General features: G+C 40.9%; 1 protein-coding gene across 1 annotated transcript in view; it reads left to right on the forward strand.

Moving 5' to 3' along the window:
* APAF1 (apoptotic peptidase activating factor 1) overlaps positions 1 to 24,665 on the forward strand; it is a 255,092-nt gene that overhangs the window by 18,050 nt on the left and 212,377 nt on the right. The window contains exons 3-8 of the mRNA XM_082255555.1: positions 686 to 875; positions 8,330 to 8,527; positions 11,690 to 11,873; positions 12,503 to 12,615; positions 12,873 to 13,004; positions 14,726 to 14,964. Of these exons, the coding sequence (XP_082111681.1) occupies positions 686 to 875; positions 8,330 to 8,527; positions 11,690 to 11,873; positions 12,503 to 12,615; positions 12,873 to 13,004; positions 14,726 to 14,964 (1,056 nt within the window). The remainder of the gene's footprint in view (positions 1 to 685; positions 876 to 8,329; positions 8,528 to 11,689; positions 11,874 to 12,502; positions 12,616 to 12,872; positions 13,005 to 14,725; positions 14,965 to 24,665) is intronic.

Here is a 24,665-nt window from a genome sequence, read left to right on the forward strand (position 1 = left end):
CCTGTCCGTCTTTCCTTCCAAAGGTTTTCTCTGATTTTCATTTGAATGAAGACATTGTTTAGCCTTCCCTGTGTCCCAGGCCTAAACATCCAAAGGAAATTGCCTTGGATGTGGCTCACACAATTAGGGTGTAACTGGCAGCTACGGAGTCTTTCGGGAAGTCAGACTCTCTATTTGTGCTCACGGATGGACCTCGAAAAGGGTTGTCCACTTCTTCTGTGACCATTTCCAGATGGATCAGACAGATGGTGGTTCAGACCTATTCCATCAGGGGTCAGGTTCCTCCTTTCCCTGTCAAGGCGCACTCTACCACTTAGTGCCTCCTGGGTATGAATACCAGGAGCTGTATCCCTCAATGAACGAAAGAGAAAATGGGATTTTTGACTTCCTGTAAAATCCATTTCTCTGATGTTCATTGACGGACACAGCACTCACCTCTCTCCTAAAACTGCTTGTTCTAAAAAAAAAATAGCAGAGAGAGGCAGTATATCCCCTGGGACTGCCCATGGGTGTAGCCAGAATTTTTTTTTCTGCCTGTGGGGGGGGGGGGGGGGGGGCAGTATAACCCAATGGTTATGAAAACCAGGAGCTGTGTCCATCAATGAACACCAGAGAAATGGATTTTACTGTAAGTCAACAATCCCATTTTTTTTTTTTTTTTTATGTTCTATATTTTATCTGATAGGTTACTCATGTTGACCGAGCCCAGCGGCTGATTGATCTCCTTCTTGGCAAAGACAATCGAGCATTTGTTTCCTTTTACAATGCTCTGCTACATGAAGGGTACAAAGACCTGGCTGCCCTTCTTAAAGGAGCCACTTCTATTGATGTGCCTGGTAGTATCAAAGCTGCAGTGAATGGTATTACATCATTTGGTGAGTATATTTTCAGCAGAGAGTAGTGCGGCCTAATCATAAGATACTAGTATGCCAAGATTGGGGAGGAGGTTTTAACATGAAATGTTGGGGCCGTCTTTTCATAACGATGTCTGTCTCTGTATACAAAAGAAAAAAAAGATTTGCATAACAAATTAGTCCAAATTTAATTATGCAGCAGCTGTTCACTATCATGCACCAACGGATCATTCTTTTTCACTTTTTTGTACTTGAACAGAAATTATTCAGCATGGTGGAATGCTTTTTTTTTTTTTTTTTTTTCCCCCAGCTTTTTCACACACTATTGTCAGTTTTGCAGGCTTGCTGTTATTTATTTATACCCTACAGTCAGGTCCATATATATTTGGACACAGACACCATTTCTATACTTTTGGCTATGTATGCCACCACAATAAAATTAAAACGAAACAATCCAAATGACTTTGACTGTCAAATAAAACATTTTTGGAAACTGCAGCAATTTTTATACACATTTCCTCCCCCCCCCCCCATTTTCAGGACCCCTCAAATTTATTTGACAAATTAATATAATCCTTAATATAAAGTTAATTTTTAATATTTTGTTGCCCATGGACATTACCAAGGACTGGGTTCCCTCCTTTCTGATGTTTTGCCAGGCTCTAACTGCAGCAGTCTTTAGTTCTTCTTCTTTGTTTGTGGGACTTTCTGCCTTTAGTTTTACCTTCAGAAAGTAGAATGCATGCTCAATTGGTTTGAGATCAGGTGATTGACTTGACCATTGCAGAATATTCCATTTCTTTTCTTTCAAAAGATCCTGGGTTGCTTTTGCAGTATGTTTTGGATTATTGTTAATCTGTACTTTTGAAGTGCTGTCCAATCAATCAACTTTGCGGAATCTGGGCTGACAGTATATCTCTGAACACTGCAGAATTCATCCAGGTGCTTCTGTCACATCATCAATAAATACCAATGCCCCTGTGCCACTGGAAGCCATGCATGCCCATGCCATCACACTGCCTACCCTATGTTTTACAAATGACATTGTGTGCTTTGGATCATGAGCTGTTCTAAGCCTTCTCCACACTTTTCTATTCTTATGAATGGTTTGCACATTGTGGTGAACCCTTTGTATTTGCTCTCGTGAAGTTTTCTCTTGATTGTAGACTTTGACAATAATATGCCCACCTAATGAAGAGTGTCCTTCACTTGTCTGAATGTTGTTAATGGTTTTTTCTTTACCATAAAGAGGATCCTGCGATCATCCTTAACTGTTGTCTTCCGTGGACATCCAGGCCTTTTTATGTTGCTAAGCTCACCAGTGCGTTCTTCTTTCCTCAGAATGTACCAAACTGTTGATTTAGCCATTCCTAAATCTCTCTGTTGCATTTGTTTGGTTTTTGAAGCCTTACAATGGCCTGTTTCACTTGCATGGGCAGTTCCTAAAGGCCCGTACACACACGCAGATTGTCGTCATACAAACGTCGGCGGACGAAAGATCTGCCGATTGTATGCGTGTTAGTATGGTGCCTCCGACAGATGTCTGCACACAATCTGCGGACAAGAGTCTTTCTTGCAAACATGAAAATTTTTGTCTGCAGACACCAGAACGGACGATTGTTCGCCTGTCAGTACAGAAATCAGCCGACAGACCGCAGATTTGCAAGACTGGGCATGCTCAGAAAATAAAAAACACAGGGAAAGTTAACCATTACATGACATCACTTCTGCAGTCAGCTGAAGTCTGCGGACAAAATTCTTGTGCTGTCCTTGTGCTGTCTTTGCACTTTTCAACAGACACCGACATCCCGGGGAGAAAAGACGAACATTTGTATGACGACGATCTGCGTGTGTGTACGGGGCTTTAGAACACATGATTTAGGTTCACAGCAATAGATTTCAAATGCAAATACCACACTTAGGGCTCTTTCACACGGATGTTCCGTATGTCCGTAAATCACCCCATCCCTTTGCGGGTGATATACGGATGTAATGAATGTCTATGGGATTGCGGATGTCAGCGGATGACCATCCACTGACATCCGCTTTTCATCCTTTCAGTTCTGTTCCATTTTTTGGAACGGAACAGAACCCTATTTTTGTTCCGTTTTTAAAAAACGGAACGGATGCAAAATCGGATGTCAGCGGTGTCATCTGCTGACATCCGCAATGCCCATAGACATACATTATGTCCGTATATCATCTGCAAATGGATGGGATGATATGCGGACATACGGAGCGGATGACACAAATGTCATCTGTGTCCGTGAAAAAAAAAAAAATTGTGCCGGAGCGGATCGCAATACGGTCCGCTCTGTGTGAAAGAGCCCTTACAATGAACTCCACATGTTTTACCTGCTTAATTGATGAAGAAATACCAAAGGAGTAGCCCACACCTGGCCATGAAACGGCTTTTAATTAAATTTTCCAATTACTTTTGGTCCCTTTAAAAAATAAAAAGGGGGGGTGGCTATTCTTAAGCACCTTATTTCCTAAACCCTTCTTCTGATTTGAATGTACATGACCTCATAATAAACCTGAGAGTGTGCACTTTCAGCCTGCATCCATTATAGAACTATAGCTTTAAATATGTTTTGGTCAATGCCTGAAAAAAACTAAAATTGTGCTTGTGTCCAAATATATGTGGACCTAACTGTACATAGCACCCATTAACACTGGCAGTGCTGATATCATCTTGTTTTGTGCTCCCAAAAAGTTGATTAGCATAACTTTAACAAACTCCTAATTTCTCATTAAACACTATTACAACAATGTTTGTTTTGTGCAATGTTGGTTACAAGCCATAAAATACTCGCACTGCTTTATCAAGAATGGTGGTTTGGTTTGATAACATATAGTGAAACAGTTACTGTAATCTTTATATTTTCAAGTAACAAGGGAGACCAATTTATGAGCTCTGCCACTGTAGTTCCCTCGGTTTGGTTTGAATTTAGTTTTATTTCATTAATCCTCTGTAGAGAGAATTCCCTGAGCACCACAAAGGAACAGTGTTCTTCATGAAGCCTGTCCTGTTTCACTACTTTCCCCTATAGCTTTTATAATTCTTGCAACAGTGTGCACAAATGTGCCAAATCATAGGGTACAAAGGTTAGTATCACCAAATATATCTATTTTTTTCTGAAAACAGCTCTGAGAGAGGGGAAAGGGAATAGTGCAGTTGAGAGTGGATGGATTTAGCTAAAGTCAAGCTTCCAAAGGCAACCTGAACTTCTGAGCTATGCGCTTAGAAGTCGTAATGTAAACCCTGCTGCTGCACGATTCTGGCAAAAATGAGAATCCCATTTTTTTTTTTTGCTTAGAATGAAGATCACGATTCTCAATCCTTTTTTTTTTTATTTTAAAGAGATATATAAATATTATTCTCACAAAAGTGAGTACACCCCTCACATTTTTGTAAATATTTTATTATATCTTTTCATGTGACAACACTGAAGAAATTACACTTTGCTACAATGTAAAGTAGTGAGTGTACAGCTTTAGTGTAAATTTGCTGTCCCCTTAAACAATTCAAAACACAGCCATTAATGGCTAAACCCTTTGGCAACAAAAGTGAGTACATCCCAAAGTTAAAATCTTTAAATTGGACCCAAAATATCAAACTTTTGTGTAACCACCATTATTTTCCAGCACTGTCTTAACCCTCTTTTGTGTGGAATTCACCAGAGCTTCACAGGTTGCCACTGGAGTCCTCTTCCACTACTTCCGTTTCAGGATGTCCCACAGATGCTCAATAGGGTTTAGGTCTGGAGACATGCTTGGCCAGTCCATCACCCTTACCCTCAGCTTCTTTAGCAAGGCAGTGGTCCTCTTGGAGGTGTGTTTGGGGTCGTTATGTTGGAATACTGCCCTGCGGCCCAGTCTCCGAAGGGAGGGGATTATGCTCTGCTTCAGTATGTCACAGTACATGTTGGCAATCATGGTTCCCTCAATAAACTGTAGCTCCCCAGTGCTGGCCGCACTTATGCATCCCCAGACTATGACACTCCCACCACCATGCTTGACTGTAGGCAAGATACACTTGTCTTTGTACTCCTCACCTGGTTGCCGCCACTTACGCTTGACACCATCTGAACCAAATAAATGTATCTTGGTCTCATCAGACCACAGGACATGGTTCCAGTAATCCATGTCCTTAGTCTGCTTGTCTTCAGCAAACTGTTTGCAGGCTTTCTTGTGCATCATCTTTAGAGGAGGCTTCCTTCTGGGATGACAGCCATGCAGACCAATTTGATGCAGTGTGCGGCGTATGGTCTGCGCCACTGACAGGCTGACCCCCCACCCTTTCAACCTCTGCAGCAATGCTGGCAACACTCATACGTCTATTTCCCAAAGACAACCTCTGGATATGACGCTGAGCATGTGCACTCAACTTCTTTGGTCGACCATGGTGAGGCCTGTTCTGAGTGGAACCTGTCCTGTTAAACCGCTGTATGATCTTGGTCACCGTGCTGCAGCTCAGTTTCAGGGTCTTGGCAATCTCCTTATAGCCCAGGCCATCTTTATGTAGAGCAATAATTTTTTTTCAGATCTTCAGAGAGTTCTTTGCCATGAGGTGCCATGTTGAACTTCCAGTGACCAGTATGGGAGAGTGAGAGCGATTAAATGAAATTTAACACACCTGTTCCCCATTCACACCTGAGACCTTGTAACACTGAGTCACATGACACCGGGGAGGGAAAATGGCTAATTGGGCCCAATTTGAACATATTCACTTAGGGGTGTACTCACTTTTGTTGCCAGCGGTTTAGGCATTAACCACTTTACCACTGGAGGATTTTGCTGTCCTACGTCCAGGCCACTTTTTGCGATTCAGCACTATGCGACTTTAACTGACAATTGCGCGGTCATGCTACGCCGTACCCAAACTAAACTTACGTCCTTTTTTTTCCCACAAACAGAGCTTTCTTTTGGTGGTATTTGATCACCTGTGCGATTTTTTTCAAAAAAGCAACAATTTTGAAAAAATAACAATATTTTTCTACTTTGACAGTTAAAAATATTCAATGTATTCGATTTTTGTCATATATTTAGGCCAAATGTATTTAGCTACATGTCTTTGACAAAAAATTCTCAATGAGCGTATTTTTAACCGCTTTAAGACCGGAAGATTTTACCCCATTCCTGACCAGGCCATATTTTGCGATTCCGCACTGCGTTACTTTAACGGACAGTTGTGCGATGCTGTACCCAAATTAAATTTGTCCTTTTTTTCCCCACAAATAGAGCTTTCTTTTGGTGGTATTTGATTACCTGTGCGATTTTTACTTTTTGCGCTATAAACAAAAAAGTGCGACAATTTTGAAAAAATAACAATATTTTTCACTTTTTTTTTTATATGAAATTCCCCCCCCCCCCCCCCCCAAAAGAAGGTAAAAACCTAAATTTTTTAACATTTTAGGCCAATTTGTTTTCTGCTACATATTTTTGGTAAAAAAAATCGCAATAAGCGTGTTTTGATTGGTTTGCGCAAAAGTTATCGCAGCTACTAACTACGGGAAATTTATGTAATTTTTTTTTGCCGGACTGCGACATTGCGGCGGACAGATCAGACCCTTGACTGACATTTTTGACACTTTTGGGGGTACCAGTGACATTACTACAGTAATCAGTGCTATAAATATGCACTGTTACTGTAAAAATGACACTGGCAGGGAAGAAGTTAACTTTATTGGAGAGGGAGGGGTTAATGTATGCCTGGTGCTTACTAACGGGTGTGGGGGGAGGGGACTGTGTGACACAGGCACAGATCGTAGGTTCAGCTATGCTGAATCCTGCAATCCGTCACTGTTTGTCACTTAGGAGATCCGCCCTCTTTGTTTACACAAGCGGGTGGATCTCCACACTCGATCCCCGACGATCGGGAAAGAGCGGCGGTGATCACCGCTGCTCCTCCCCTGGCCCGACTCCCGCTGTATTCAGTCACACAAGGGGAGGAGTCCAGCGACGTAGGTTTACGTCGCTGGACGATATCGAGCCACTTTGCCGCAGTACGGTCAACGTGACCGGTCGGCAAGTGGTTAATGGCTGTGTGTTGTTATTTTGAGGGGACAGCAAATTTACACTGTTATACAAGCTGTACACTCACTACTTTACTTTGTAGCAAAGTGTCATTTCTTCAGTGTTGTCACATGAAAAGATAGAATAAAGTATTTACAAAAAATGTGAGGGGTGTACTCACTTTTGTGAGATACTGTATCTCTATCTCTCGATATGTGAACATGAATGCAGTTCCTTTTTAAAGTGGTTGTAACCTGTCGACTGTAACCTCAGCACATTGCACTCCTTATAAAATAAACTTCTAGATCTCAATTGTGTACCCCGCGCAATTAAGCCCCCGTTCACACTATGGCGACCTGGTCGCCTCACAGGTCGCCTCCCATAGGGAAGCTGCGGACCCGTTCTAATAGGAAAAAGGGTCAGGAGCTTCTTTGGGGCGACCAGGAGGCGACTGCCATAAACTTCAATGTTATGAAGTCCGTGGCGGCCGCTCCGAGGTCGCGGCGCGAAGTAGCGTCGCTTGCATGTGAACGGGGGCTAAATACTGTGGGAATCTCCATGAGGGAAAAACACACACACACACACGTTTTTCCTCATGGAGATTCCCACAGTATTTAATTGCGCGGGGTACACAAATGAGATCTATACGTTTATTTTATAAGGAGTGCAATGTGCTGAGGTTACAACCACTTTAAAAAGGAATTGCATTCATGTTCACGTATCATGAAAGTGCATGGTTTCTCTGAAAGGAACAGTCCTAGCTGGATTGCGTTCCACACTCAAAAGGGAAATTTGAATTAAGGGTGTGCACATGCTGATTTTATTTGATTTGACTCAAGGTTTTATCAGTACCTATTGGGAAACAGTTTTGGACAGATGTAAGTTATTGACATTTTTTTTTTTTTTTTTATTGTTTTTTTAAACCATTGTTTTCCTTATGGGGAGATTTCCCTTTGCTTCCCTCTCCAGTGACCACTGCAACCATAAAAAGGAAGCGAAGGGAAATAGACGATGATAGAAACCTGAAAGAAGGTTGTAACCATTGCCCACACAACTACCAATTCAGAAAAGAAATGTGTTTTTTTTTTTTTTGTTATAGCTGCCTTTTGACGCTCTTTAGGAGATGACCCTGTTGTGGTGACAGATTTGCCACCAGGACAGAAAGTAAGGTAAAATCTTCCCAGCAGGACACAGATAGCATTAAAAAGCTTTGGATGGAATTATGTTTTATTATATTGCTATATTCCTAGATTGTAAGCTCTAACGAGCAGGGCCCTCTGATTCCTCTTGTATTGAATTGTATTGTAACTGTAATGTCTGCCGTCTTGTTGTAAAGCGCTGTGCAAACTTTTGGCGCTATATAAATCCTGTATAATAATATAATACTTTTTAATGTATAGCGTGTGTGTATATACATTTAATAAATAATGATCATTTCATATATTTTTTTTCTCTAGTTAAAACAGCCTTGTGTGAAGGTGGAGTGCCACAGAGACCTGTTGTTTTTGTCACTCGGAAGCATCTTGTACAGAATATCCAGGATTGCTTGTATAGTTTGAACAATGATCCTGGCTGGGTTACAGTGTATGGGATGGCAGGCTGCGGCAAGTCAGTATTAGCGGCTGAAGCACTCCGGGACCACCAGATCCTAAAGGGTAATACTAACAAATTAGTTTATCAGGTGTTTTTTTCAATTTGGTAATTTTAGTGTATTTCTGGGCAAAACCTAGAACCCTAAAACCTGTTGGGAAAACTCACCCCTCTAGTTGTATGGGTGACCAATGTCACTGAAAAAGGTGAGAGGAAATGCAAAATTTTAGGATTACCCCTAGAAAAGGAGGCTAGGGAATGTCTTCCAATGGGGACACCTGTCTTGGAGGCAACTGTCCAGGCTCAGGTACCCCTACTTACCTCTGGGCACTGTCCCTTGGTTCTACCCACCCTCTAGTAACGCCTCTGTTAGAGAATACAGAACGAAGTATCATTTTTGTTGTGCTAAGTAATTTTGTATGAAATTGTTTAATAACAGGAAAAGTAATAAATTAGATCCCCCCCAGCAACAGTAGATCCCCCTGCAACAATAGACCCCACAACAATATAACCCACCCCCCACCAACAATAGATCCACACCAGCAAGAATAGGCCTCCCAGCAGCCAGCATCAATAACCCCTTCTTCAACAGTAAATTCCTCCCAGCAACAAAAGGCACCCCCAACAACAATAGATATCCCATCAGCAACAAAGGACCTCCCTAGCAACAATATATCCGCATGCAGCCGGCATCAATAGGCCCCTGCATTTCACTTCATTGCTGCTGAAAAAAAGCCACGTGCGTGTTATACATTCTCCCCCCCCCCCCCCTCTAAAATCTTGATTACAAAATGAATGATAAGTACCCTGTGACTGTTATTTACTTCAGCTCAAATGCATTGCACTGCCAGATTCTCAGAAGTGGAAGAGTTCATAAGGAATTGTCCTCTTAGAACAGAAAACCTTTACTTGCCTCCCTCAGCAATCCAGGGGACAAAGGGTTTTGTTTCTAATAAAGTGGTGAGGACAGACCGAATAGTAAATATTTTATTATGATTATACAGGATTTAGGCCTCATGCACCATGGTTTATTGTAAAATATTGTTTCTCCGGACAGGAGAAAATTAGCGTTAACTCACCTAAGCTGCGTTTTTTATCGAACCAGTTTAGCAGATTTTAATTTATCTTAATTTATTCTGGCAATTGAAATGAAAAAATGCTAAAGTGCTAAATGCGCCTAGCCGTTTGAGTGCATTTTTAGATGCGTTAAGCAGCGTCAGGCGTTTTTTTGGCCAAAACTCTGCTTCTCTTGTACACACTGGCAGGGGGGTTTTTTCCTGCTTCTAAACTCTCCTACCACTAAATGTTGCAAAAAGCCTATGTGTACATGGACACCTAGGCTAACATGTAGGGGAGTTTATAGGCAGGAAAAAAAAACCCACTAAACACCCCTAGGAGCAGCCATAAAAATGACCAGTGTGCACGAGGCCTTATACTGTATAGTGATAACAGTTTGTGCAGCACTTTACAAAGTAAAGGGAGGAGATTCAGTTCTAATAATATTCCAAACAAGGGATTAAGTGGGTGCTGCTCTTGAAAGCTTACAATCTAAAAGGGAAGGGAAATAGATTTAATAAATAAATAATTGTCAAAGTACAGTTTTAATGTTAAAGCAGAATAGATAGGCTGAAAAGTTGGAGGGGAGTACCTCTAAAGCTGGCTATACATTGGTAGATTTTTGTATGAAAATTTGAACAATTCTCCAAATATTTATTTACTTGACTTCAAAATTCTATTAGCTTTTAAAAATTTGATTTTAAACGAATGAACTTTCCTGTATGAAAACCAAATTCGCTGTTAAAAATGTGTTCATTGTGGAAAAATGTTTCATCCTACTCCTTCGAGTTTTTTGTTGTCACTGCCGATGACAAACATCGGTTTCACCCACTAACGATTAGAAAATTGAACAAATGTTCACACTAGAGATTTTGATGGAAATTCTACCAGTGTATGGCCAGCTTAAAGCTGGCCATGCATGGATTGGATTTTGGCCGGTTCAGTAGAGACTGGGTGAGATTTGATCCATGTTTGGGCTGGCTTATTGTACCCAAGCTGATCCATTGATCGACTTGGGTACAACCAGCCTGTCAGTTTTTTTTCTTTTTTTACATTTGATTACTGCCAGCAGCTATAGCCACAAGCCGAAATCGTGTTTCGATGGCCGGGAAACCTCACTGCCCAAAGCTGTGGGAGGCACCACTGACCTGTGATGGAGGAATTTAGGAGTTGCTTGGTCAGTACTATACACAAGTATACAGGAAAAAGGTATCTTCTCACGTAATAAAGTGGCTGCTAAAAAAACATTTGATTCTGGCTGTTTGGTGTGTAGTGATCAGACATTGAGTGCAGTAAGCAGCTGTATCACTTTGCGCTGTGGGTCTCTGGCTAGTACTCTGACTCAGATGCACAACACAAATGCCCGCTGGCTGCAATAAAGGATCACATTCCATTTGATTATATGAGTCTCCTTTATACTACTCTGCTGTGACTGTCAAAGGCCACTGTACTGCAGTAAATCTCCTAAGTACATTTGAAACGGTAGACAGCATTTCATAATTGTTGCTTTCTTGCCACCAAGGTCCAGTTTATTTTAAGCTGGGATTCTCACCTTTTTTGTCTGTAGAAACCATTTATACATTTTTGCTTTTTTTTTCTTCAGTGACTGATCTGCTTTTGCTGTTTAGTAACTATTATTTAATGAACAGCTTAGGGTTATTTTTCATTTATATCCCTTCCACTATGCAGAGCTATTTATACATTGGATATTTTACATAGTTAATTGTTTTAATGGCTAAAAAGTGTTTATTGTATAGTACTGTTATTATTGAAAAAAGAAATATCCTCTAGGAAAAAAAAAAAAAAATTGGTTGCATGCGGCTGCACAGAACACCTGTCGCTCTCCGACCACATAAACACAGCCCTCTGCACAGATGTAGGCATATACATCTGTATGGGCCGGTGTAAATTATCCTGTATAGATGATGCATACTATTTTGTGTAGGAGAGCTACAGGGATATTTCAATGACAATGACAATGCTAACTTTGTGGAGCCTTCTAACTGACAAACCCACATCTCAAAATCACCATTTCAGGGCAGTGGATGGTTTTCAAATTTCCAATGAATCTTCCCAGCTGAGAGTGCTCCAACATTTTTCTTCTTCATACAGTAATTAGTTGGTTTTACCAGTAACCAATTTAATATTCTTATTCATATTCTTTTGTTCAGACTGTTTCCCAGGTGGAGTACATTGGGTTTCTATTGGGAAACAGGACAAAGCAGGACTGCTGATGAAGCTGCAGAATCTGTGTACACGTCTGGATCAGGACTGCAAGTATTCACAGAGACCCCCTCTCAACATTGAGGAGGCAAGAGATCGCCTGCGAATACTTTTAAATCGCCTTTTTCCAAGGTAAATGCTGCACTTAGAATAAACAGTACCTATTATGAAGAGGTATGAGCTATTTATATTTTTGGTCTTTTCCTAAATAAAAGCATATCTAAACATAACAACGAAATGTGATGTAATGCAGCTTACTAGTCTTTAGATCTGGTGGCTGCATTTGTTTTCTTTTTCTGGCATGTATTTTCACCTGATGATCCTACCAGTAACACACTGGGTGATCCTGCCACTAAAACACTTGGCGGATCATGAGGATTCACCATACTGTATTTATGGAGGAACAGTTTTTCACCATAGGAAAGAACTAAAGAACACCTCCCCTCTCTTCTTTATAACAGAAAGGGGGGGGGGGTTAGTCCACAGAAATAGCTGGAAACACTGTAACTGAAAAGAATGCAGTAAAGAGAGAGAGAGTGCACAGGAAGTCATCATCACAAATTTTCTGGCAGGATCGAACAGATGTAAAAGTTGTGCTACAGTAAGCTTTATTTTTCCCATATTAACATGAAAATAACGTCACACAACTTAGGCATTCATTCCAGCAAAGATATTCAAAAAGGAATATTAAAAAGATATTAAAGTATTGTCTGTTTATGGTCCCTGAAAGATGGTTAACGCTGACACTTATTATTTCATAGAAGCCTTTTAATATTGGATGATGTTTGGGATCCCTGGGTGTTGAAGGCATTTGATGTCCAGGGACGAGTCCTCATTACAAGCAGAGACAAAAGTGTAACGGATGCTGTGTCTGGTACGTACTATGTGGGCAGCCACCATTCAACTCAGGTGTTCATTGTTGTCCTAATGACCACTTTATGTAAAATGTAGCAAATTGCTGTAATCTTGGCTTTTAGTGGTGGTATGATTTCGTCCACTACCACCATGCATCCACCATTGAGTGCCAGTGTTGGATTTCTTCTCCTTTTTTTCTTCATTTATCTTTTACTAGAATATTTTATCCAGTTAAAAAGTCATCTTGCCTCACTGATCGAAATGTTCTCTCCAAAGGAATGAAACGCCTTGTTCATGTGGACAGTGAACTAGAGCACAAGAAAGGATTAGAAATTCTGTCTCTTTATACTGATAATGGTGTGGAAGAACTGCCAAAAGAGGCCCACCAAATTATAGAGGAATCAAAAGGTAAACCACTCTGGTTATGAGTTTCAATATGCTGTATCTAGCTCTAGGCAGTCACAACTCCAGTCAATTACATATTTGCCATGCACACAGCTGTCCTGCGTGCTAGGAGTAATTTGAAAATATTGAAATATAGCCACAAAGAACCTGCTTATTGATCCGTTTCTCCCATCTGTGGATAGTTTTGTTGAATTTTTTTTCCTGGTTATGTGTTTTCATTAATTTGCTTCACACTTCAAAGACCTATTCAGTAAGACAGTGCCAATAATCTGTGATGCTGACCTAAATTGCTGTAACCATTAGGAGCTTGTCATGTTTTTTATTTTATTCTGTAGTCAGACTAGTGAAACCTTTGAGTGATCACCATTGGTTAATAACACTTTGAACATCAATGTTTGCCTTCTAAAATAAACATATTACTGGGAAACTCTCACATAATTTCCCATTTTTTATTTATCAAACTTTTAAAATAATTTAACCACATTTGAGGAACATAAGTGTCCTTTACCATATGTGATGACCTCTGGAGGCTTCTGCGGACAAGTATGCATGTTCTAAAAAGTTTGTAGGAGAGGTTAAAGTGGATCTCCACCCAAAGGGGGAAGTTCCGCTTTAAGGACTCGTCCCCTGCTCTTCTTGCACAGTTGGCACTTTTGAGGAGCAGGGAGTGAGTAGGTACCTGATTTTGGCAGATACCTGCTCCCACTTGTTGCCGAGTGCCGCAGAGCTCGGAATGGAAAAGTTCCCCTTCCTCTCCCCTGCAGTCTTCTGGGACAATGACAGGTCCCAGAAGACTGCATCCACCATTCACAATGTGCCACATGACCTGTACATGCGCAGTGGGCACCCGGCTGTGAAGCCGAAAGCTGTCACAGCCGGGTGCCCATAGTGAAGATGCCAGTGCCATTGAGGATGAAGACAGCTGGGCTTAGTGCACCTCTGGACCGTGGGACAGGTGAGTGGCTGTTTTTTAAAAGTCAGCATCTACACTTTTTGTAGCTGCTGACTTTTTTATTTTTTTTTTTTGACAGGTGGCTGGGAACTCCGCTTTAATGCAGTGTGTGAGCAGATTGTGGCATTTAAGTTTAAAACAAACATGGTAAAAAAAGTATAGCAATTTTATACTAACCAATAACCCCACAAAGGAAAGGATGTACAGTATGTATACGTTTAGTGGCTCAGTATATATTTCTTTATTTACGATGATCAGGACAAAAAAAAAAAAATGTAAATAGTTTTTGTCAGGTAAGTTAAGTTATATTCCTTGAGACTAACCTAGTCTTCTATTCAGCCATCAGGTGGAGCTTTACACTTGACATTAAAAAATTGTATAAAAATGCTTTCGATCACGGAGCTCAGTAGCTGAATTTGAAATTTACACGCAGTAATTAGGTCAAAAGTGCATCATCCAAGGCTTCAGACAAAGCTTATCCAGACAGGGAGCTACTGCTTTGATATCATTTTATTAAACCCATGAGTACTCCTTTTTTTATTAAATATTTATTTGGCAAAGATATACTCTATATAGGTGAAAAACAATTATATTACATCAGTTTAATAGCTTAGACTCAAAAACTAAAATTATAACAGAACCGTTTTGCTCTCCGCTTGCTAAAGATAATAGCTACATATATTACCTTTGATTATGTTCATATATGTTGGAATGGCAAGTAGAGCGGGCAACCTAGTTGTCATTATTATCTATTTGTCTTGTCTTTTTACAGGCTCGCCTCTTGTTGTGTCTTTGATTGGTGCTCTGTTGCGAGAATTCCCCAATCGCTGGTCATTCTACCTCAAACAGCTTCAAAGGAAGCAGTTTAAAAGAATTAGGAAATCTTCCTCCTATGATTATGAAGCACTTGATGAAGCAATGTCTATGAGTGTGGATAGGCTGAAAGATAATCTCAAGGAGTTTTACAATGATTTATCTGTTATAGAGAAAGATGTGAAGGTGCCGACTCAGGTAAATTTGCATTTTCAACCATTGGAATTGCTGCTTATCCTTCACAGTAAATATACTACTTGGTTTCTCATTCAACATGTTTATTGCAAGGTTTTAGGTGAAAACATAGACAATGCAAGGATCTTGGCAGCACAAGAAAAACTAGGCATCAGAGCATAGCATATCATACTAATGAGAATAAGTACTAGAAGTACAGCCCAATAAATCATAGCAAAATAAGCCATCATAAAAAGCACTAGTATAGCAAAAAGAACAAAGACTGCAGGAACGTAAAGCTCCTCATCACTCCCAGTGCAAGCCAAGAAGGAAGTGTCTGAAGTAGACAACAGTCAGAGAAAGATGAAAAAGAACAGAAGAAAACACAGCAGAGAAGTAAAAGGTTCAGAGGAGAAAAAGGAAAGAACCCAGCGTATTCCATGCCCAGTAGTCTACCAAAATCAGTCCTTTTAAGGAGCTTTGCATACACTGGGCCAAAGGATAACACGTTTTTTCAAACTGTCTGACCTTATCATTCAGTACACTCGCCAACTCTAATGTACCATAATCCATGAGACTTTGTTTGGCAATGGTACATTTAGCTGCTAGAAGAAGGAAGGAGGCTAATCTTTGTTCACTGCTAGATGGGTTGCGAATAGCCTCATTCAATAAAGCATATTGGGGCTGTTAAGAGTTAGGTTTACCAATGAGGAGACGAAGTAAGGAAAAAATCCTATTCCAGTATACCACAATATGGGGGCACTCCAACCATATATGGTAGATCATTCCTTTCATGGAACAACCACGAAAACGCCACAGCGAAGCCCCATTGTACATCGTAGATAGACAGGCTGGGATAAGGTATCATCATGTAGGATCTTTAAGATTGGTCTCTGTAAGAGAAATGTTCACAATGCCTCGGAAAGCAGCTCAAAAATGGGTGTGCCATGTCTCCAAAGTCGTTTCTGAAGAGAAGTCCCAGTCTGCCATGTAAAGTAATTTATCCGGAAGGCCAGTAACAGACTATAAATCAGCGAAATTTCTCCTCTCTGTGCCCTGTCCGTGTTACACCCTTTTTCATAAGGAGTAATAGGGGGGCTTCCGGCCCCACCAGGCACAGAAACTTAAAAAAACTAAAACTAAAAAAAATGTGCGATTTGATAAAACCAAAAAACTCAGGCTGGGGCAGTTCTAATTTGAAACACAATGGTCTTACCTAAAGGGTCCAGGTGAAGTAAAACTGTGCCCAATCCTATAAAGTCCCTTATCCAGCCACTATTTGAAAGCCCAAGCATCCATGCCTGGAGGGAATTGTGGATAGGCTTGTGACGGTATCAGATTTTCATGCTGCGATTAATTGATTAAGGTTTTGCCACGGTATACGGTATTATCACGGTATTCTATTATTAAATTTAAATTATTAAATTTCCACCTCACTTCAATTTCATTGCTGAATTTAGGGGCTTTGGTTCACTTATGCACATTATTATATAGTCAGTCAGTACAGACTCTGTGAACCAGGCCTAAAATAGGTCATCAAGCAGTGTCTGGCCTAACTGGTGATAACTGGTCCTGGCGCTCGGCTCCGATCCGATGGCCTGGTCATTAAGAGGGCAAATCCTTGTGGTCAAGAAGTGGTTAAACCTGAAGGAGGTGTTGTTTATAAATTACTTTACTATTGCTTTAGGCCTGGTTCACATGTATGCGGGTTGGCGGTTCACATGTATGCGGGTTGGCGGTTCACATGTATGCGGGTTGGCGGTTCACATGTATGCGGGTTGGCGGTTCACATGTATGCGGGTTGGCGGTTCACATGTATGCGGGTTGGCGGTTTACATGTATGCGGGTTGGCGGTTCACATGTATGCGGGTTGGCGGCCCACATTTGCACAGGCATAGCAGCCCATTGGTTTGAACGGGCTGCTATGCCCTCATTTTCCGCAGAAAAAAGGTGCATGCAGCATTTTTTTAAAATTCAGTGGCCTTGAAATCCATCCTGCTTTTGCACCATGCGACTAACCTGCAGTTCCTGCTCTGGCAAGCTTTCTGCATTTTTTGTATACGTGGGCACGGCATTTAAAAACAGTTTGCGTGTGCAGCAACGGCAGGTAAGTCGCATGGTGCAAAAGAAGGATGGATTTCATGGCCACTGCATTTTAAATTCTGCATGCACCTTTTTTCAGCTGAAAACGCAGGCATAGCAGCTCAAGCCCATTCACATCAATGGGCTGCTATGCCTGTGCAAATGTGGGCCGCCAACCCGCATACATGTGAACCACCAACCCGCATACATGTGAACCAGGCCTAAAGCAATAGTAAAGTCATTAATAGATAAAAACACCGGTCCTCCTGCAGGTTTAACCACTTCTGGATCGCAAGGATTTGCCCCTTTAAAGACCAGGCCATCGGATCAGAGCGCCAGGACCAGTCATCACCAGGTAGGCCAGATTCTGGCTAAAATGAGAATCACGATTTTTTAGCTTGGAATAAAGATCACGATTCTCTGTGTAACAAAAAAAAAAAATTGGGATAACTTTACTGTTACGTTTTTTTTTTTTTTATTCATTAAAGTCTATTAATTGCGTTTGAAAGACTGCTGCGCAAATACAGTGTGACATAAAATATTACAACAATCGCCATTTTTTTCTGTAGGGTCTCTGCTAAAAAAATATATATAAAATGTTTGGGGGTTCTAAGTACTTTTCTAGCAAAAAAAAAAACTGATTTTAACTTGCAAGCAACAAGTGTCAGAAAAAGATCCAGTCTTTAAGAGGTTAAACTTCCTTTCTCCCTGGCAGAGGGAAGGAAAAGATACAAATGTAATCATTTTTGTTTATAGTTAGGCTTTAGCTGTGTGAGTGAATGAGTCATCCAGCTCACTGAAATGTATCAATTCACAAGTCAGACCCAGGAGCAGAGAAACTCGGTATTTTAAAAATGCCACAATAACAATACCGTGGCTATGCAATACCGCGATATATCGAATTACCGAAAACCGGCATATGTCTAATTGTGGATTATAAAAATATGGATCAAGGGGTTAAACCGAGAGAATATCCCACAGCACCAGAGAATGAGATAAAGTTGGGACCATAATTGCTGAGCAAACCTTACGGGTTAGCCACATCACAAAATCAATGGTAAATGGCAGAATGGCATGATGATCTAGCCAAACCCAGTCCAATTTTTCATGATTGGAATAAACTGCAGATGCAATGCATGCAAACATCCCAACCACGAGAGATCAAATAAGGAAAATTTTGCATACTCCATCTCTAGGCGTTTAAACAAGGGCGGATAATTACGTTTATAAAGCTGAGATATTGAAGAGGATAGGGACATACTACTTGGTTTCAGCCTTGCATTGACCACCTTTGTTGGATTACATTTAGAGTGGCAGGCCTTTGTGCTGCAGAAGACAAGCAGATGCTGCCAGTTTTTACTAAAAAGACTTTGGTCAGTTAGTGGTCACCCTTGCCTTACCTAGATAACATCCAGATGCTGAGGAATCTTTGTAATGAAAGATTTATGTAGACACATACACATTTGCATTGGGTCTGTCTGGCCTCTTGCCAGTGCAAAAGGATGCCAATCCTAATGGTCCCTGTATGGTTGAACCAGCTTCCTGTTCCACTATTTCATGGTGGCTCAGACAGACCATTACGCAAGTATATGGTCTCAAGTTTTAAATGCCACCCTATTCTTTGAAGGTACACTCCACTAGATCTGGAAGTGTCTCTTGGGCTCTTTGGCATCAGGCTACTGTTTCTCAGATTGGAAGGCTGCTACCTCGTCTTCTGTTTACACTTTCTGAATGTTTTACCAGTTCATACCTCGCCTGCTGCTAGCTTTGGATGCAAGGTCCTTCAAGTGGCTCTCTAGCTGCAAGCAGTCCTCAATTCTATTATTTGTGGCCCGTTAGCATTTTGTTTACTGTTTGATTTAGTACTCTCTGACAGTATAAGACCTGACCATATAAGACCTATGTGTTCTTCAATGGACGAGTAAAAAAAATAAAAAGATTTCTGTACTCACCATAAAATACTTTTCTAGGAATCCGAAGAGCAACCACCAGTCCCATTTCCCTGTGTTTATGATCTTAATACTACTTTGCCACAAAACTGAGGCATGCTGGGTCTAGGAGAGGTTTCTCCTAGACTGGACCAGTTTTTTTTTATTTTTGCCAGTGTCCAATCCTGTAGGCAACAGTGTAACCAAAGGTGAAAGATATCCTTAATGACCCCCAAAAAGTATTTTTTGTTAATCCAAAAATGTTTTTTTCATATATATTTTTTTTTACTGAAGATTAGTAAAATTTGTTTACTTTAAAGGCATGGTTTACCTTTTACTAAAAAGCTGCCTGCACAGATAAGGGACATCTGTAGATACAGGGCCTTGAAAAAATATTCATACCCCTTGACATTTTCCACATTTTGTCATGTTACAACAAAAAGCGTAAATGTATTTTATTGGGATTTTATGTGATAGACCAACACAAAGTGGCACATATTTTTGAAGTGGAAGGAAAATGATAAATGGTTTTCAAAATTTTTTACCAAAAAAATCTGAAAAGTGTGGCGTGCATTTGTATTTAGCCCCCCCGGAGTCAATACTTTGTAGGACCACCTTTCACTGCAATTATAGCTGCAAGTCTTTTTGGGTATGTCTCTATCAGCTTTGCACATCTAGAGAGTGAAATTTTTTGCCAATTCTTTGCAAAATGGTGTGTTCCTTGGTCTTCACGATGCTGTTTGTTCACTAAGGTTCTCGAAAAAACCTCTGAGGGCTTCACAGAAAAGCTGTATTTATACTGAGAGATTAAATTACACACAGGTGGACTCGATTTACTAATTAGGTGACTTCTGAAGGCAATTGGTTCCACTAGATTTTGGTTAGGGGTATCAGAGTAAAGGGGACTGAATACAATTCATGCCAAACTGTTCACATATTTTGTAAAAAAAATTGAAAACCATTTATCATTTTCCTACCTACCACTGTGTTGGATTATCACATGAAATACATTTACGTTTTTGGTTGTAACATGACAAAATGTGGAAAATTTAAAGGGGTAAGGTAAGGTAAGGTCTACGGGAGGCCCTGCTATATCTGTTCACCTTCACCGCCACAGGAGTGAGCCCTCAGATTCTGAGCTCAGAGCCACTGCATCGGGGGGGGGGGGGGGGGCGAGAGTGCACCTAAGGGGGTTCAAGTAAGAGCTCGCTCCTGTGAAGGTGAGTGCACCTAAGGGGGTTCAAGTAAGAGCTCGCTCCTGTGAAGGTGAACAGTAATAGCTGTTAAAGCTACACAGTTTGTTTTTATCTACAGATGCCCCCCCCCCTTCTCTGCATAGGCAGATTTTTGGTAAAAGTGAACGAACACTTTAAGATTGAAAATTGCCTGAACTTTAACATCTCCTGCAGAGGAGTAATGCATTTCCCCCAATGACTGCGTGTGTGGAGAAAAAGTGCCTGAATGGTATGTAATATGAGATGTGAAGCAGTGGAAGTGTTCTGGCTCCTGATACTTTTGGTCCCCAGGTGGAAGCACGGAGTAAAATATTTGCCACACTGTCCCTGACTGTTCACGGTTTTTCTGAAGCGTGCACATAAATCCCTATCAAAGTCTCTCACTTTTTTTTCTTTATACTCTTGTTCCATTGTGTGTTAAAATTACTAATTGATTTTCAGAAAGAAATGCCTTTAAAATACATTTTCCTCTATTCACTCTTCGTAATCAAAACAAAAAATACGGAAGCCACAAATCCTACTCCTGTGCTTCCTGCCCTGTTGCGTCAGCACTCTGCTTTTTAGCAGTGGAGAATCCATTTAGTGTCTTCACATCACTGTTTGTGATGTACCCTAGTGACATTGAACTACAGTACCCTTCATCGTTTGCTTTCCAATGCCTGATGTAGGTGTTGCTTAGGGCTGTGAGCAAGAGCAACAGGGCTGCACAGTCTGCCCATGTCATTAGCTCTGGATCACTGTTTGTGGATCTGAAATCTGCTTCTGACATGTCATGCAGAGTGTAAGCATTGCTGGGCTGAAAATGCTGGCATTGATGAGTAATGGTCTCATCGAAAGCATCCTCGCACATGTTTGATGCGTTAAGCAATGTATGGGGGTGTACAATACCAGGTTTGTTGGGTTTGCAAAGTGCAATGGGTAACAACATGGGCAAACGCTGGTGAATACTGATCTATGCAGTTCTTTTTAGACACCCTGTACATCGGCTGTTACAGGAGTGTGGAAACGAGACTGAAAATGGAGATTGCAATAATACATTTTTAAAAAACTGTGAATGTGTTATTTACCAACTGCTTACTGCAAGTAAATCTTCCTGTTTCTTGCATTTAAAATTATAAGGGGTAATTAAACACCTTTTATATATATATAATGCACAATGACTATCTGACTGCAGATCTGTTTGTGGGACTCAAATTGGACTTTGAATTCTTCTAGTGTGGGTGCTGTATTGTTCTCTTTGTACTTGAATGTGTTTATTTTTGTATTTTATTGTTGGTATCAAGCTGTTGCATAGAGGTGGTTTTTGAGTTATAGTAAATCTAGTATTGATTTTATAGTATTGATTTTTGGAAATTTTTTTTGAATTGGTGTATTCTAAGGGAGGCTTCACACTGCCCCTGCTGTGGTTTAGCTACAGCGCAGCTTACTTGTGGTTTTCGTTCAGATTAGCTGAGCTTTCCCACAGACTTCTATGAGGTCCTGCGGTTTCTGAAAGTGCACCAAAACTTTTGCATGCTGTATCCTTGGTGCGCATTCTGAAACGGCACCCAAACTGCAGAACATCATAGAAGTCTATGGGAAACCGCAGCTAACCTGCAGGTTGGCTGCACTTTTCCCCAAATTAACTAAATTGGGCAATGTGAAGCCACTATAAAAGTTATGTTGTAGATTATACAAAGAAATAGGTGTTCAATGCTCTTTTCTGTATTAATTTCTGCCTTAGCACGCTGAGCAGTATTAGGCTGTAAATGCAGAGCAAAAGGTTGCCCTTTTTCTAGGGCTTCTGCCGTTAGTGAAGGAGACCCTTCTTCCCTACCTGAGCCCATTCTCCCAGAATTTTCACACAGAATTTCACACAGAATTGCAGGTCCAACACATGGTCTTCTGTTCACGTTTTCCCCAAAAATTTTTTTTGCCAGGTGGCTGTTTTTGATGCATGCTTCAGCTGCAAGGCGCTTTTGCTGTCTGTTTGGGTCCGTTAAACCTTTTTTGTTTTTCCTGTGTGCCATTTGATGCTTCTTTGGATATTTTTGTTGCCTTTCACTGACATTATTGTTTGGGGGCTTCCCATAGTCTCAAAATCAGTTCCCCTGTCCTGTACTGTACAATTATGGTAATAGGAATCTTGACATATCTGTAAATTCCATATCTTGGAGTACAGTAAAGGACATAGGTCCTTCCCCCTTTTTTTTCAGTGATCTTCCTATTGGAAAAAACTGGAGCCTAGTGGAATTGGCGAGGCTATATGGAAACATTAAGCCCCGGTTCACACTTGTGCGTGTGCGGGGTTCGCATGTAATGTCGGAGCGCACTGCTCTGACATTACATGCGATCGGCTGTGCGGTGCGAGTTTAGCCATACAGTTTATATGGCTAAATTCGCACCGCAGCCGCACCAAACACGCACAGGGACCCTTTTTGGCAGCTGCATCAGGATCGGATCGAACAGCGGTTCATAATTGTGCGATCCGATCCTGTGCGAACTGCACGATCGCACTGCGATATGCGATCAAACTGGGGGTGTCGTTAACATTACATTGACACCCCCAGCGTATCGCATATGGCAGTGTGAACTGCCGGGGGTGCGTGTGCGATGCGGGAACAGGCTGCGGATTCGCAGCCTTCCCGCATCGCATAAATGTGAACCGAGGCTCAGGGACGAACCCAGCCTTTGCCAGTGTATAATCATCTGAAAGTTGCAACATAAATCTCATATTTTAAGAACCAATTCCTGTTTCCTGTAATATACTCCAAGATATGGAATTTACAGGTGTGCCAAAAATCTTTTTTTTTTTTTTTTTTTTGGTACCTTTTTTTTTTTTTTTTTTTTTTTTATCTCAACCAAGCTGAAGACCTTTTGGACAGAACAGCAGACACTTTTTTCTCTCTGAACACTCATTGAAACCTGAGAAAGTTAGATGCACTGGACCACAACTGAGACTTTGACCTTGAATATACTTTCCTACAAACCATCCTTCTGGGGAAAGTAACCAGGAATATCTGCTCTGTACAGTGCAGCGTGATCCTTGTGGAACTCCTGTGGCCAAGAAGAGCATTGTTTCCTACTTAAGCAAATGGTAGAGGAGCCATCGATAACCTTTCAGAAGGGAATGGTCCAGATCAAATGAATACAACTCCAACAAAGTGCCTTCAAAACTGGATTTTCTCCAGAAAAGAGCAGATAAAAGTCTGGCCTGGCTTTCAGCACCCTCAAAGTGAAAGTGGCTGCACTATCCACATTTCTGAACAATAACTTATTTAACAAATCACTAGTCAAATGCTTTTTCATAGCATTACTCAAACTGAAACTAAGGCCTGACTGTACCTCCATGGGACATTCCAACTGTTTTGGAATTACAAAGCCATCCTTTGAACCTATCCAGAACATTGCAATGCTCTGGTATCAGCGCATCACTGCAGTGGTCCAACCAGACCGTTCTGCACACCAGTTGCTGCGTTGCAGTGAGTGACTGGTGTGAACAAGCCCTTAATATACGCAAAAGCACACTTTGTTATATCGATAAAAATAGGAACTTCAAAAAATCCAGTCCCCTAGATTTTAGATTTTATTTCTAGTGGTCCCAAAAAGGAAGAAGACTTCAAAATTTTCCATAGCCCAGTGGATACACACGGGTATCCGCTTCACCCTATGCATACGCAAACAAGCCTTGTCCTCTATGCATTACTGCTCACCCCACAAGAACAATGTCAACATCCCGAGCAGAAATAGATGGTGCTTAAGAAAACCAGATAGGCAAGGCAGGCAAATGATCAAGCCATTAGGCTTTTTGGAAGGAAAGTGTTTTCAACAGGGATCTCACCCTAGGTAACCTATTACTTAATCTCTCTAGTAAACCATCCTGGAAGGTGATTAGGGAAAACCTGACTTCTCTGATAACTCTACCCAAGAATCTTCCAGGATGGTGAGCTTCCCAATATTGATATTATGGATTTTACTTTTAGTATTTTTTTTTTTTTCTTGTAAATTACCGAGGTTGCTGGCTACTATGAATCCTTTTAAATATTCTGAGGCTCCATTCTCACTTCCCGCTTGCATTTTTTTTTTTTATGCGTTTTGAGCGTTCTACATAGGGCAGCCCATTAACTTAAATGGTACCCTATTTGCACAGCAAATTTGCCAATGAAGCTTCCGCACCTTTTTAGGTGTGAAGTGTTGTGCCTTTTTTTTCAATGGGCATATTGGCTCGTTCCTAGCACGTTTGCCACACAACAAAACGTGCTAACAGCATTTGGGGTGCTATTAACAATTAATGACACTGTAAGTGCAACATTTGTTTTTTAAATGTGCTGCAAAACGTGCACTTCTTGTGCGTTTTTTGTTGTGCATTCAGAAACCGGAAGTGTAAATGGGACCTTAGACATGTGTTTCATGAAGGTGGGCAAAATCTCTCTAGTGGACAGACCTGGAGGAGTCTTGGAAAAGGAGTGATACTAAATATTCGTGTTTTTTGTTTTTTTTT

Source organism: Pelophylax lessonae (assembly GCF_965119305.1).
Source record: "Pelophylax lessonae genome assembly, chromosome: 4".
In the NCBI taxonomy this organism is placed as follows: domain Eukaryota; kingdom Metazoa; phylum Chordata; class Amphibia; order Anura; family Ranidae; genus Pelophylax; species Pelophylax lessonae.